Raw genomic sequence first — 15,009 nt, 5'->3', positions numbered from 1 at the left:
TTTCACCTAATTTCTAGTTATACCTTTGGTTTTTCCTGCCTAGGTATAATCATTTCTTTTCTCCACATAAAATGTCATTGTTCAAGTCTGTCAAGATCTTTTTGGATCCTGAGCTTGTCTTCTGGGATGTTGGCTATTTCTGCCAGCATAGTGTTCCTCTTGTATTCCATCATTTAAGTTATTTAAAAGAGTACTGGATTTAAGATGGAATCTTGTGGTACCCCACTGCTTACTTCCCTCCATGTAGAACTACTCATTGAGTAGTTTGTCAGCCAGTTACAAATCCATCTGGTGGTGATGCTGTCTATCTCACATTTTTCTAGCTTACCAAAAAGTACATTGTGGTCTACTTTGTCAAATGCCTTGCTGAAATCTAAATATACTATGTCCACAGCTTTTCTCTGGTCTACTAATTTAGTCACTTTGTCAAAGAATGAATTAAGATTGGTTTGGCATGATTTGTTTTTAACAAACCTGTACTGGCTTCTAGTTATAGGTTTATTTATTTATAGGTGTTCACAGATCTGGTTTTTTTTTTATTATCTTTTCCAGTATATCCCCAGGTATTGATGTTGGGCTGATTGGTCTGTAATTTCCTGTGTCTGTTTCCCCCACACTTTTTTTTGAAGATGAGAACTACATCACTCCCTCCCCCTGGTCAGAATCTGCTGAATACTACCTCTGATTGCAGCATCCCAGTGGTCACATGATTTATATTCAGATGCTTGACAACTGACTCATATTTATTATGGTTGACTTCTGGAAAGTCATGATTCTTAGTTATGGCTTTTTGCAATAATTGAAACATTGATTTCATTTCTGTCTGGAAGGTGTTCAGTTGTTCATGCTGCATCTTGCTATCTATTGAGCATTGACTCACTGGACTTGCTGCTGCTGCTGCTGCTGATCCATTTTTTCTCCCTATTTTACTTAAATTAGTATGGCTTGTCATTTTGATTATTTTAAATAAGAAAATATTTTAAGTAGTATTAATGTTTAACAGAAACAATCAATCAACAATATACTTTCACTCTGTTTTTTTCCAGCCAATAGATGTCGGTGTTGCTTTATTTCTCTCCTATTCATCTCCTTTAGCTTAGCTTAATTTAAGCAAAAACTTTTTCTTTTGTGGCTTCCAGGGTCCAAATTTTGCATTCCAAAAAAAGTTTTTAATTCAATAAAACCCAATTAAATTGTCATTAAGATAACCGGTTCAATTTTCCTCTTTTAAAACTAATTTCTTTCAAATAGTTCACTTTTCTTATCCAGATCTATTTTCAGCTCCTATAGTTATTCACTGCTACCGTGTTTCTCCAACAATACAGCCTCCTCCAATAGGAAGTCTCAGCATGTTTTATAGGCATAAAATCAAATTAAGTCCCTCCCCCCCCAATTAAGGCTTATATTAAAAATGCGAAATGGGAGTAATGGCGGGGGGGGGGCTTGCCATTAGGAAGTACTTTTGTTGCATACCTGGATATGGTGCTGCCTGCATTGACTTCGGCATTGGTGGGGCACTTTGTATCGGGAGATCTTCTGCCACCATTGCTTTCCCTTCTCCCTGTGCTGCTGCGGCCTTTAGAGCAACGCCGTGGTGTTTGGCGTAGCCTCACACGGCCAGCCAGGGCTCCTCCCTGCAACCGGAGCCGGTGGAGACACTTGGCTTCAGGCGCTCCTGTTGCCGCCTTCCCTTCTCCTTCAAAGGCAAAGCCAATTCTTTTTAAAACAACGCCCTACTACCGGTACGACAAAGGCTCCCCTTCCCAAGAGGGCAGCCCAACCTCTCTGGACAGGGAGGTGAGGCGACAGCAGCGCTGCTTCCCTGGCTGGTGGGTCCGGCAGAGAGAGCCCAAAGCCGCCCGTCTTTTCCACCCCTCGCCCAGCCCGTCCCTGTCCCCAGGCATCTCCAGATGCGCTGGCAGCTCCAAACGCTGCAGCAGCACAGGCATCAGGCAGAGGCGCTCACTCGGCAGGGTTCAGCTCGGAGGAGGATGCGGCACAGGCCATCGCCTTGCCTCCTTGTCCATGGATGGTTGGGTGCTATCACTACCACGGGCAGCCTCTCCCTGTGGCCCCTTCGGGTTCGGGCTGGAGGGACTTGGGAAGGAAGCCAAGCTCGGGTCGGCCTGGCTCTTTCGCTTGGCAGGCGGGCGCGCACCTGCGGCTCGCTTTCCCAGCTCTGCCCAGTCCGCATGGCTCCGGTGTGGCCCTGGCGGGATGAGCAGAGGGCCTGGCAAGGAGGCACTCGCTGCCTTGGTGAGAGCTCTGCCACCGAGCAGGAGGGCCCGCCTGTCAGCTGCGCTGGGCGCCCCAGGAGAAACTCTTCACATTCTGCCCAGTGCCAGGCAGGGATGGCAGCTGGGCGCTTCTCCCGGGGTGGGCCGATCCTGCGCTGTGGCCCCAGAAGATTCACCTCCCCACATGGCGTTGGGCTGCTCTCTCAGGCAGGGGAGGCTTTGTCGCACTGGTAGTAGGGCATCATTTTTAAAAGAATTGGCTTTGCCTTTGAAGGCGAAGGAAGGCGGCGACAGGAGCTCCTGAAGCCGAGTGTCTCTGTTGGGCTCTGGTTGCAGGGAGGAGCCAAAAAAAATAAGGCCCGGCCTTATTTTGTGAGAAACATGGTATTCTCGGGGGGAGGGGTGAAAGATAAACAAATCCACCCTCTTCTTTTGTAGTCCCACTGTCACCCAGACCAATTATTCAGGGGGCAAATTCCTCAAGAGAAGTTGGAAAATCTCACTCAACAGTTTAGCCAAACTGTTCCTCAATCTTCAGTCATTCTTCAGTCAGGCTGTCACAGCCTCGGTCAGGATCACAATGGCCATCCTTTTCTTCCTGCTGGATTGAGAACTTCCTCTGGATCGAACAAGGAGTTTGTGGTCTCCTTGTGATCTATGGAGAGTCCTCTCTATCTTTACCACCCCTCAGGGTGGCTTAGGTCTCAGAAGACCCTCTAGTAGATAGAATTCTATGGATATCTATAGAGCTCTTTGGAAGTACATTATGTCGCCACAACATCAGCTCCACCTTGGCTTTTAGTTTTTGGCTGATGTTAACCTTCATATGTATGTGTTCTTCCCCCCCCCCAAAAAAAGATGTTGTACTGTATCAAGGTGATATAAATGTGGATCCAAGGCAGTGTGGCCTTTTATAATTGATATATGGAACTGTGGTCAATGTGAAGAATTTCTAAGTGCCATCCATAATTTTTGGCACTTGGTGTATTAATAACCATTATGACCATCACAATGGATTTATAGTATAATCTTTAAACTTCAATTTTCAGATCTTGATACTTTCTGATATTTTCTATTCTACTATATCCCGATATTGCTAAATCAGTTATCCACACTTTCTTCTTTTAAAGAAGTTAAACAGTTAAATCTGGTGTGTTTTGGGCTAAGACCTTATCAGTTTGTATTTAGAAATCCCACAATATTTTAATTTGCTCATTTTTGACTACTATCTCAATTCTATGGTCCAACCAATTTTTCATTATTGGCACATGATAATTTTTATGGATGTTCCAGTGATCATTTTGGCAACTATGTTACATTATGATTTATAATCAGTTTCTGTGACCTTGAATGAGCTCAATATATGATTTACTGTTTCTTGTCTCTTTGCATAATCTGCACTGTTTCAACTCTGTCCTTGATTGCATTAGTTCAAATTATATTGGAATTTGAAGATATGTTTTTTCCTGTGGAATAAAATACAGAGCTGCCTTGAGGAATAGCTAAAGCCTCTGAAGTCCACATGACCTTTACCTTATTTTTGTTTGGGGAAATCTCAAGTCATGGCTCTTTCAGCAGTTCATGGGATAGCGTGCTTTTTTATTCCATCCTCATGCTGGAATTTTAATGCTCAATCTTCCCTGGAAGGAAGCATTGTAAACTAGGGGTGTATCTTATGTGTTGAGTTGTGTTGTGGTATAGTATGGTATGGTATGGTGCAGTATGCATGGTATGGTATAGGTATGTTATTACTATTTTCAACTTCATTTTTAAAAATATGTTCTAAATTGCCTAGAGTTTTGGAGAAGAGTGAGGCAGCTCATAAATTAAATAAATATTGCCAAAACAATTGGTATTCCAAAACCCCACTCCCCCACCCCCAAGAATAATTAAGGGAAATGGGAAATTTAGCTAAGGATTAAGGAGAATGAATCCGTTTTTTGTTCTGCTGTCAAATCAGTACTGCTTTCTTTTTTGGAATCCATTATATTGCCTCTGATTATAGAAAGATAGGAATAGAAATATATTAGAATCATAGAAACAGAAGGTCCCATTTGGGTTGGTAGATCCAAAAGCCTACTTAGAACAATAATCCAAATTAAAGTATTCCAGGATGGCTTTATTTATTTAGCCTATGGCAAATACATGGACCCACAGTAGTTCAAATGTCAATATCCAGTCCACCCAGTCATCCAAGGACAGGGTGGTCCATGCCAAAAAAAATCAGACACTGATTCAGGATGGAATTATAATTGGATTTCCAGATTAGTAGCTAAATTTTTTAAAAAAATTATCATGCTTTATCTAGATGTAGTTGCTTATCATTTTGATTGAAATTTCTACATGTGATTTACTTGCTAAGATTTGTTTTACTGCACTCTCTTATTTTAGGTTAACTTTATCATCTTCCATTTGCTTAAATGAAATCAGTCTACACATCATTTACATACTATAGAAATAGAGGCAGTCACTGACTTATTTATTTATTTAACGTATGGCAAATACATGGACTTATAGTGGTTCAGCTGTTAATATCCAGTCCTTCCAGCCATTCAAGAATAAGGTGATCTATGCTGAAAAAATCAGACATTGGGCTAATGTAAACTCTTGATGGACATTTGGACACAATGTGTTGAATATTTGTCGAAGAGTACTACAGTCACACTGAGGGTAGAGACAAGACCCCACAACAATGTCCCCAGTGTGTCTTGTCCTTTGTGCCTGAAAAGGCCTATTGTTTATCCATTGCCATGTATTTAGAGAGCCAGGAGATCTACAAAGATGTCTGCCTGCTAATTGTCGTTATCTGCCAATTCTACAATGTAGTTTGGCTGCCAATTGTTGCTAGTCATTTTGTTCAACTACCATGCAATCCAGGGGGCACCACGAGGAGGCGAACTAGCATCACACGGAGATGGCTGATAGCCTCTGATTGAATGTTTACTGTGAAGTGGCTCTCTCTAGATGAGTAGATCCATTGCTCTTTTTGTTGGGAAAATTTTAAGAATTTTCTTTATATGGCCTAGCAGTAGTAAATCTAATCTGAACAAGTTGCCAAACAGGGAGCTTCTTGAAGAAATTTTCCCTTTGATAGAAGGTTCCAGGAAGAGTAAAAGAAGGCAGTCACCTGACTAGTGGTGAGGTAGGATTATTAAAATACTATATAACTGATCTAATTGAGATGTGGATTGCCTGACAATATCTCCTGTCCTTTGTGAGCATTGCAGATTTCATAAGTAAAATAACCCTTTTATAACACATTTGTATCCATTCTGTATTTGATGGTTATGATCAGAAATATTTATTGACATATGATTGTTTACAAGTTTTTAAAGAACAGATCAGAATATACAGTAAATTAGTTCTTTTTTGTAATATTTCTATTGTTTTTGTTTATCTTTTGGAATAAATATTTGAAAATATTTTCTCCAGATGTTTACCAAAGCCACAGGTTTGTTTAACAAGTTTTGAGAACTTTGGATGTAACCAATATGAATGTGTGCCAAGACAATTTAGTTGTGGTGACCAGTTGCGAGATCCTGTTTGTGACACAGACAATATAGAATATAATAATCTCTGTGCTCTGCATCAAAAAGGAAAAATTATATCATACAAAGGTCCATGTCAGGTATGAAACAATCTTTTATTTGTTCAGTTTCTGTAAAATTCTATAAATAAGCCTTAGCAGTTTTTCTGAATTTTATTTTACAGCCTTTTCAAATTTGGCTATGTCTCTGAGAATTTCATGTTATTTTACAATCCTTGTGAATTATATCACTTATTTGAAAATACTAGAACCATTGAAGTGTTTCTAAATGTTTCAAGAAGAGAATGTCAAGAATTGTCACCTCTGCTTTATCAAAGAAATTTGCTATCTGTATCAATTATCTTTCCGCTGTTCAAAAGTTTTTGTATATTCATCTTCATAAAAAGCTTTTATTGAACCAAGAGCTGTTATTAATTTGATTTGTACCATCAACTGGGTGTTTATTCTTAGCATCCATAGAGATTAATTTTCTTAAGGATCACTTATTACTTAAATCTTCCAAAGATGTGCCGACTCCTAGTCCACCCACCTTGCTGTTAATTGTCCTGTTTTTTTCTTTCCTTCCATATCTCCCAACATTATAGATTTTTCTAGAGAATAGATTTTCTTATCATGTGTCCAAAATATGATAGTTTGAACTTGATGATTTGGGTTTGGGAGAACTCTGGATTGATTTGTCCTGTGATACTTTTGCATGTTTTCTTGATTATCCATTATGTATGTATTTATTTATTTATTTTATTTATTTTGATTTGTCAATTGCTTACAAGATAATAGTGTATACATAGTTATGAATACATGAAATGGGTACATATAAGAAAAATAAAAGAAACAATAGGACAGGAATGGTAGACACGTTGGTGTGCTTATGCACGCCCCCTACAGACCTCTTAGGAAAGGGGTGAGGTAAATAGTAGACAGTCTAAGGTTAAAGTTTTTGGGGTTTGGGGAAGAAACGACAGAGTCAGGTAGAGTATTCCAGACATTGATCACTCTGTTGCGGAAGTCGTATTTCCTGCAATTAACCTTGAGTTTGTATCGATTGTTTGCTCTTGTGTTGTTATGGTTGAAGCTGAAGTATTCATTGACAGTTAAGTCATTGCAATGTATGATTTTATATACTATACTTAGATCAGACTGAAAACGGCATGATTCAAGGTTTTCTAGGTGTAGAATTTCAAGTCCGGTGACATAAGGTGTTCTACAACAAGTAGAGAAGTGGAGAACCCTTCTTGTGAAATATTTCTGGACTTTCACAACTGTGCTAATATCAGATACGTAATATGGATTCCAGACTGATGAGCTGTATTCGAGTATTGGTCTAGCAAATGTTTTGTACGCTCTAGTTAGTAGTGTGATATTACCAGAGAAAAAGCTACGTAGGATTAGGTTAACAACTCTTAATGCCTTTTTGGCTATGCAGTTACAGTGGGCTCTAGCACTTAGATCATTAGAGATGAGTATTCCAAGGTCCTTTACAGAGCTTGGATCATCAACAAGGTCTTGACTATTCAGCTTGTATTTTATTTCCTGATTTTTTTTGCCAATATGTAAGACAGAGCATTTATTTGTTGAGATTTGAAGTTGCGATTTGTTTGACCATTCTGATACAAAGTCAAGATCTTTTTGAAGGGTATCAGTATTGTCTGTGGTATTGAACAGCTTTACATCATCAGTGAAGAGAATGCAGTTGCTCTTAATATGATCACAGAGGTCATTTATGTAGAGTATGAAGAGAGTTGGTCCTAGAACACTGCCCTGGGGCACACCACTGTTGACAGGTACAGAATTTGATAGGACACTCTCAATTTTGACCATTTGTTGTCTGTTTGACAGGAATGCTTCTATCCAGTTATGCAGGTGTCCAGAGATACCATAAGATTTTAGTTTTAGGATTAGTTTGTCATCTACCACTGAATCAAAGGCTTTACAGAAGTCTATGTAGATTGTGTCTATTGCTTTGCCCTGATCGAGTTGTGTAGTCCTTATGTTTTCGCAGTGTAAGAGTTGCAGATTACAGGATAGTTTTTTCCTGAAACCAAATTGTTTATTAGAGAGTAAGTTGTTTGTCTCTAAGTGGAGGATAATGGATTGGTTAATAATTGATTCCATAACTTTACAAGTGATGCAGCATAAAGAGTTTGGTCTGTAATTTTCAAGTAGGCTGGGGTCTCCCGTTTTGAAGATGGGGATGACCGTGGCTTGTGACCATAGGTTAGGCAAGGAGCTGGTCCTGAAAGATTTTTCAAAAATTATGCTTAGAGTTTTTGCTATGGCAGTGTATAGCTTTTTTAAGAAATAGTCACATATTCCATCCGGCCCAATAGATAGAGATGGTTTTAGATTGCGTAGTGCTTTTTCAACATTGTCTTCTCTAAAATCGATATGTATCGTTGTAGTTTTCTGTGGTTCGGCTAGGAAATACTGGGCATGATCCATTGCTGTTTACAAATATTGAGCTAAAGAATGTGTTAAATATGTTGGCTTTAATGGTGTTGTTGTTGCAGTCTTTACCATTAGGTCCTATCAGGAGTGGGATGGACCTTGAGTCTTTTAGTTTGTTGTTTACAAAATTGTAAAAAGCGTGAGTGGAATTGGTTTAATGTGATAATTAGTGCATTCAGTCTTTATCTGGTGACATAAATTTTTGTATCGGCTTTTGAAGATGGCAACATGACCAGATTTGTTTTTCCGCTAGAGAGTATGTTGTAATGGTCTTCAACATATTGCATCCAGTGAATAGAGATTGCCAATTAAGGGATGAGAGATTGTTGTCTATAAGATTATAGTTGCCTTTTTTGAAGTTATAATTGAGGATTACATCATTGTGATGATTTTTGTGTGGGTGTATGTTGAGACAAAAGTCAGTCATATTGTGGTCACTGTTGGAAAAGGGTTCTTTAGTTTGTATTCCATAAATTAATTTCAAACTATTGCAGAAGATGAGATTGAGGCAGTTGTTAAGTCTAGTATTGTTGGTTACTAGTTGTTCCAGTCCCAGATTTGTAACAACATTGTAGAAGGTTGCATGTATGGGTTCAGTTTGTTTGTTTGTTTGTTTGTTTGTTTATTTATTTATTTATTTATTATGTTCCCATGAGTCTTCTCCAACACAAATGTTCAAAATTGTCCATTATTTATAATCTGTTTGTTTAAAATCCAACTTTTATATACACAATACCACAGGAAAAATCATTGCCTGATGATTCTGATATTGGTAGACATAACATTTGAATATCTCCCGAAATCCTTCACTACTAGTCTACCAAGTACTAGTCTATGGTATATTTTATTACTAAACTTTAAGCTTTAAAATAATGCCTTCTAATTGAAATATTGCATTATTTGTCTTTGTATATATTGAATGAAGTAGATTTGTCTCTAAAGGAGTGAATAGAGTAATAGGAGAATCACTTTTGTTGATTGTTGCTAGTCTTCCCCTATTATCAAGTCTTCTTTACTTTGCCACTTCTTACTTAGTTTTAACAAATGACACACAGTTTTATTCTTTAAAATGCTTTTTTATTGAACAAATTCAGAAACAAAAGTGTAATGTTGAGGTGAGGTATTAATTACACTTTATAAAATACTTAAATGTCATATGCAATAAAGTGTAAATAAAAAACTGAAAATATTGCAAGAACTATTATTTTATTAATAATAGTAATAATTTAGTTTATTCAGTTGTGGTATCACATACCCAGGTGAAAACTCACTTTGACAATATCTATTGAAAATGTTGTGTTTCGGGATAATCTATATGCAGATTAAAGTTGTCTAAGATCCTCAGTAGAACTGTCAAAAGAACTCTTAATTTCTCTGTGAAGTAAGAGTCTTATTTAAGTTTCTCAAGTAAATGCAAAAATTGCAAGCTCTCAAATTAATATAATATGTTTTAAAAATACCCTTTGACATTTACAAATAATTTGACTTGGAAGAAACTAAATAAGAGAGTAGATAAAGAAAGATAAACCTATAAAGCTGTTGTTTATCATAATTCATAAATCTTAAACCTGAATAAATCCCAAAGTTGTGAAAAGGGTATGTCATAGGGTGGGTATAATGCAACAAAAGATTTAATAAACAACAACAACAACAAAATAATAATAATAGGGTTGGAAGGATTTTGACATGCCTTTTACTCTCTGAATAATCTTAATATTTTGTAGAAGCATGTAAAACTCAGAATATAACATTTATGGCTAAGCATCATAATGTTATGCTTTACAGAATTGAGGAATTGGTCAAACAGTAATTTAAAAGTAACCTTTAAAAAAAACACATAAATTTTGTATAGCGAATAAGGTATTAGCTTTGAAACCAGGGACTATGACTTTCCCCCTTCCCTTTTATTTTATAGTTCAACATTGGATTTGTTCTACTCTTGTATGTTTATCTCTATTTTACAGGATATTGGATAATGTAAACATTGAAAAAGAATTACTCTTTTTGCATACAATTTGGGAAATTATATTCTTCTCTGATTTTGGAAATAACTCCAAATTTCTCTGCTGATATTTCTTTATTTATTTCAGTCCTTTTTCTTTATTTATTTCAGTCCTTTTGCAAATCAGTAGATTTGGTATGTGGCCATAATGGGGAAACTTATAGCAACATCTGTGCTGCTTTTTCTGATCGTGTGGCTGTTGATTACAATGGACTTTGTCAAGCTGTAGGAGTCCTTTCTGACTACAGTTATCAAGGAGAATGTGTATCTGTTACATGTTCCCGTCTTTCAGCAACAGGATACAAGCCTGTTATCCCACCAGGTGAAAATTCTGGCATTACTATTTGATTGACATTTGAATTATGCATACAAAATATTGCTTGGGATCATCTTAGAAAAGGATACAATTTTGGATTTTGCATACATAAAATGAACTGATTCTTCATTGTGGTCTCTAGATTCACACTGAGGGGATTTTGTGTCTTTGCAGTATCTTTGTTGCAATTGCTGAATTGAGCTTTCATTTCCCCTTAAAGCCTACCAGCCAGTTGGAAATAATATATAGTCTGGATTTTTTAGATTTGTATCTGATAAACATTTTGTCCAAACAAGGATAAACTGGTCTTTGCTCAATAATTTTCAGTCAGTTGTTTCAGCCATACAGGTGAAACTCAAAAAATTAGAATATTGTGCAAAAGTTCATTTATTTCAGTAATGCAACTTAAAAGGTGAACCTAATATATGAGATAGATTCATTACATGCAAAGCAAGATAATTCAAGCTGTGATGTGGCATAATTGAGATGATTATGGCTTACAGCTCATGAAAACCTCAAATCCACAATCTCAGAAAATTAGAATATTGTGAAAAAGTTCAATATTCTAGGCTCAAAGTGTTCCACTCTAATCAGCTAATTAAGCCATAACATCTGCAAATGGTTCCTGATCCTTTAAATGGTCTCTCAGTCTGGTTCAGTCGGAATCACAATCATGGGGAAGACCGCTGACCTGACAGTTGTGCAGAAAACCATCATTGACACCCTCCATAAGGAGGGAAAGCCTCAAAAGCTAATTGCAAAAGAAGTTGGATGTTCCCAAAGTGCTGTATCAAAGCACATTAATAGAAAGTTATGTGGAAGGGAAAAGTGTGGAAGAAAAAGGTGCACAAGTAGCAGGGATGACCATAGCCTGGGGAGGATTGTCAGGAAAAGGCCATTCAAAAGTGTTGGGGACTTTCACAAGGAGTGAACTGAGGCTGGAGTCAGTGCATCAAGAGCCACCACACACAGACGGATCCTGGACATGAGCTTCAAATGTCGTATTCCTCTTGTCAAGCCGCTCCTGAACAACAAACAACGTCAGAAGCGTCTTACCTGGGCTAAAGAAAAACAGACCTGGTCTGTTGCTCAGTGGTCCAAAGTCCCCTTTTCTGATGAGAGCAACTTTTGCATCTCATTTGGAAACCAAGGAGGAGTCTGGAGGAAGAATGGAGAGGTACACACTGCAAGATGCTTGAAATCCAGTGTGAAGTTTCCACAGTCTGCGTTGATTTGGGGAGCCATGTCATCTGCTCGTGTTGGTCCACTGTGCTTCATTAAGGCCAGGGTCAATGCAGCCGTCTACCAGGAGATTTTGGAGCACTTCATGCTTCCTTCCGCAGACGAGCTTTATGGGGATGCTGACTTCATTTTCCAGTAGGACTTGGCACCTGCCCACACTGCCAAAAGCACCAAAACCTGATTCAATGACTGTGGGATTACTGTGCTTGATTGGCCAGAAACTCGCTTGACCTGAACCCCATAGAGAATCTATGGGGCATTGCCAAGAGAAAGATGAGAGACATGAGACGGAACAATGAAGAAGAGCTGAAGGCTGCTATTGAAGCATCCTGGTCTTCCATAACACCTCAGCAGTGCCACAGGCTGATAGTTTCCATGCCATGCCGCATTGAGGCAGTAGTTGCTGCAAAAGGGGCCCAAACCAAGTACTGAGTACATATATGCATGCTTACACTTTTCAGAGGTCCGATATTGTTCTATGTACAATCCTTGTTTTATTGATTGCATGTAATATTCTAATTTTCTGAGATTGTGGATTTGGGGTTTTCATGAGCTGTAACCCATAATCATCGCAATTATGACACATCATGGTTTGAACTATCTTGCTTTGCATGTAATGAATCTATCTCATATATTAGTTTCACCTTTTAAGTTGCATTACTGAAATAAATGAACTTTTGCATAATATTCTAATTTTTTGAGTTTCACCTGTATATTTGTGCTACTAACTGTCTCCATCTTTTTCTTCCTATTTGAGCAATAACAACTTCAGTCCTATGTTGTATGAAGTCTCCCTCCCAATTATAAGCAAATTTGCAATGAATTGGTCCATGAATTCACTCTTCATTAAATATTATGATGTTCCACGTCAAAAGGATGCTCTACAAATGATGCCCTTCTTATGGTTGCCTATTAATACCATCTCTTCCCCAGACATTTAGCTGATTACTTTATTATCAGTGTGAATTACAAAGGCCACAGTGAAGAACAGGTTATTTGTTTGTAACTCTAGTAATGCATATGTCAAGTTTAAATTTATTCTTAGACAATTTTCACTATCTACCCTCCCTCTATTTTCGAGCTTAATTTTCTCTTGATGATGATATGATATCAGTAATAAATAGGATTCCATAGAAGCTAATGTTCGATATTGGTGGATGTTCCTAAAGAAAGGTATACTAAAAACCAATTGTAAATAAGTTCATTGTGGAGGGAAAGTATATGAGACTCTAGAGAATGAATCAGGAATGTGAAAGTTTAGATAAAGCTGAGGTTAATAATTCTAATATTAATTAAAAGGACTTATTTGTGTGTTACTCAGTAAAGATGAAACATGTTCTTATATTCCTCTAGGATTTTTAATTATCATACATTCATAGCAGTTTTTTTTAATCCATTTCAATCCATCTTTGTGTGTTTCCTGTCTTTTTATTGTGCAGGAGCTTGCTGCCCTTTGTATGCAGGAATATTGAGGGTCTTATATGACAAAGAAAAATTGGATACTTTTGCCAGGGTAAGTAAACACTGTCTTTTTTATTTAAAAAGTTAAACTATTGGGGATGGCCATCTATTCTGGACTTGTAGATATTCAACAGGATTTATAACTCCAAATGGGGGAATAGGAATGGAAAACAAACAATCATTTACTGGATAGTAAATGATCTTCTTTGTAGTGACATGACAAGCTCATATGGCATAAATTGTGGTAATTTTTTGTAGGCTGTAGTTAGTAGCCGTGATCTAAAATAAATATAGATTGCACTGAACAAGTGACTATATACATGCATCTAGGGGACCACCTCTCCCCAGGTATATCAACTTTCCCCATTTGATCCCACAGAGAAGGCATGCTGCAAGTGCCATTGGCTAAGGACTTAAATCTAGTAGCTCCCAGGACATGTGCCTTCCTACACTCCTTCCATCTGAATTTAGATTAGCTTCACCCTTTCTGATTTTTCAAAAGGCTCTCAAGAGGTAGTTATCCTGCCGCACTTAGGGCTCCTGTGGTCTCTATGGTTCCTAGAACTGGAACTGGACATTTTCTTATACTACAGTATATTCATATACCACCCTTTGCATTACCTTTTATTCTTTAAACTTTTCATCTCTGTTTTTTAAGATCTTATTAATTCCATCCAACATTCTGACTTTTCTACTTGCCCTTTAAGTTGTTATTCTTTTTTCATATATTTATTTGTGGTAGAAACTGAAAGACATTATTGCAGTCATTAAATGGCATAAAGGAAATCAATATGAACAATTTCCGAAGATGAGTTGAGAATATTAGAATAGTTAGGAGAAATACATAGCAAGAAGTATACATTGAAAACAGAAAATACTGAGATAATTGCTCAGGATACATATCTGCAACAAGAAAAAAATTCAATTATCAATCAGAATAGTATAACTTTTAAAATGGTAACAAAATACAAATAAATATTAATAAATAAGCAATAAAATAATACCAAAAGGACAGTGGAGTTTATAAACTTAACTTACAAAGCATGTCAAACGTGAGAAAAATGGAAAGTAGTCCTTGATCAACAGTCATAACTGAGACTAGAATTTCTGTCACTAAACAATGACAAACATCATGGGACTGCATCAATAAATAATAGTTCTGGTTGCAGTTGTTAGGCCAGGACTGCCTTATCATTAGGCAAATATCTCACACTTCTGCCATGCTACCCTCACCTCCACTTGGCTCCACCGGGACTCTGGTGTTGTCATCCAGAACTCTGCCCTGCATCCCTACTGTCCTGCATTCTGCCGCCTCTGTTGATCCCACCTGACCTTTGAAATCTTACGCTTTCTGCTGAGAAAGGCCATTTAGATACTCCTTTATACCCCAAGGGCAGCGGAGTATGCAGGATGGCAGTAGTGTAAAGCCCAGTGCAAAGCAAAGCTGGGGAGGCAATAGGTAAGTAGTGGTAGTTGAAGCACACCTTGCAATTATTATAGAATAACAGAGTGGGAAGGGACCTTCTAGTCCAATCCTCTGTTCAAGCAAGAGACCTTATACCATTTCAGACAACTAGCTGTCCAGTCTCTTAAAAGCTATCAGTGTTGGAGCACCCACCACTTCTAATGGCAGTATACTAAGTATTCAAATCTTGATGTTCCTGGGGATGCTCTAACAAGAATAACGTTATATAAAAACAGCATTCGGGTATAAGTAGCATTTGTTCAACAACTGGCAAAGTCATTTGTGGCTATCCAA

The 15,009-nt window shown here is 37.7% G+C and overlaps 1 protein-coding gene across 2 annotated transcripts in view; it reads left to right on the top strand.

Annotated features, from left to right (window-relative positions):
* Positions 1-15,009, top strand: part of RECK (reversion inducing cysteine rich protein with kazal motifs) — a 113,198-nt gene that overhangs the window by 86,011 nt on the left and 12,178 nt on the right. For both annotated transcript variants that reach the window (XM_026702350.2, XM_087917685.1), the window contains 3 exons: positions 5,670-5,865; positions 10,343-10,553; positions 13,229-13,302. In XM_026702350.2, coding sequence (XP_026558135.2) covers positions 5,670-5,865; positions 10,343-10,553; positions 13,229-13,302 — 481 coding nt within the window. The remainder of the gene's footprint in view (positions 1-5,669; positions 5,866-10,342; positions 10,554-13,228; positions 13,303-15,009) is intronic.

The sequence above is a fragment of the Pseudonaja textilis genome, chromosome Z (assembly GCF_049901715.1).
Source record: "Pseudonaja textilis isolate UNSWEBS1 chromosome Z, rPseTex1.2, whole genome shotgun sequence".
In the NCBI taxonomy this organism is placed as follows: Eukaryota; Metazoa; Chordata; class Lepidosauria; order Squamata; family Elapidae; genus Pseudonaja; species Pseudonaja textilis.
This window is presented reverse-complemented; position numbering and strand designations above follow the sequence as displayed.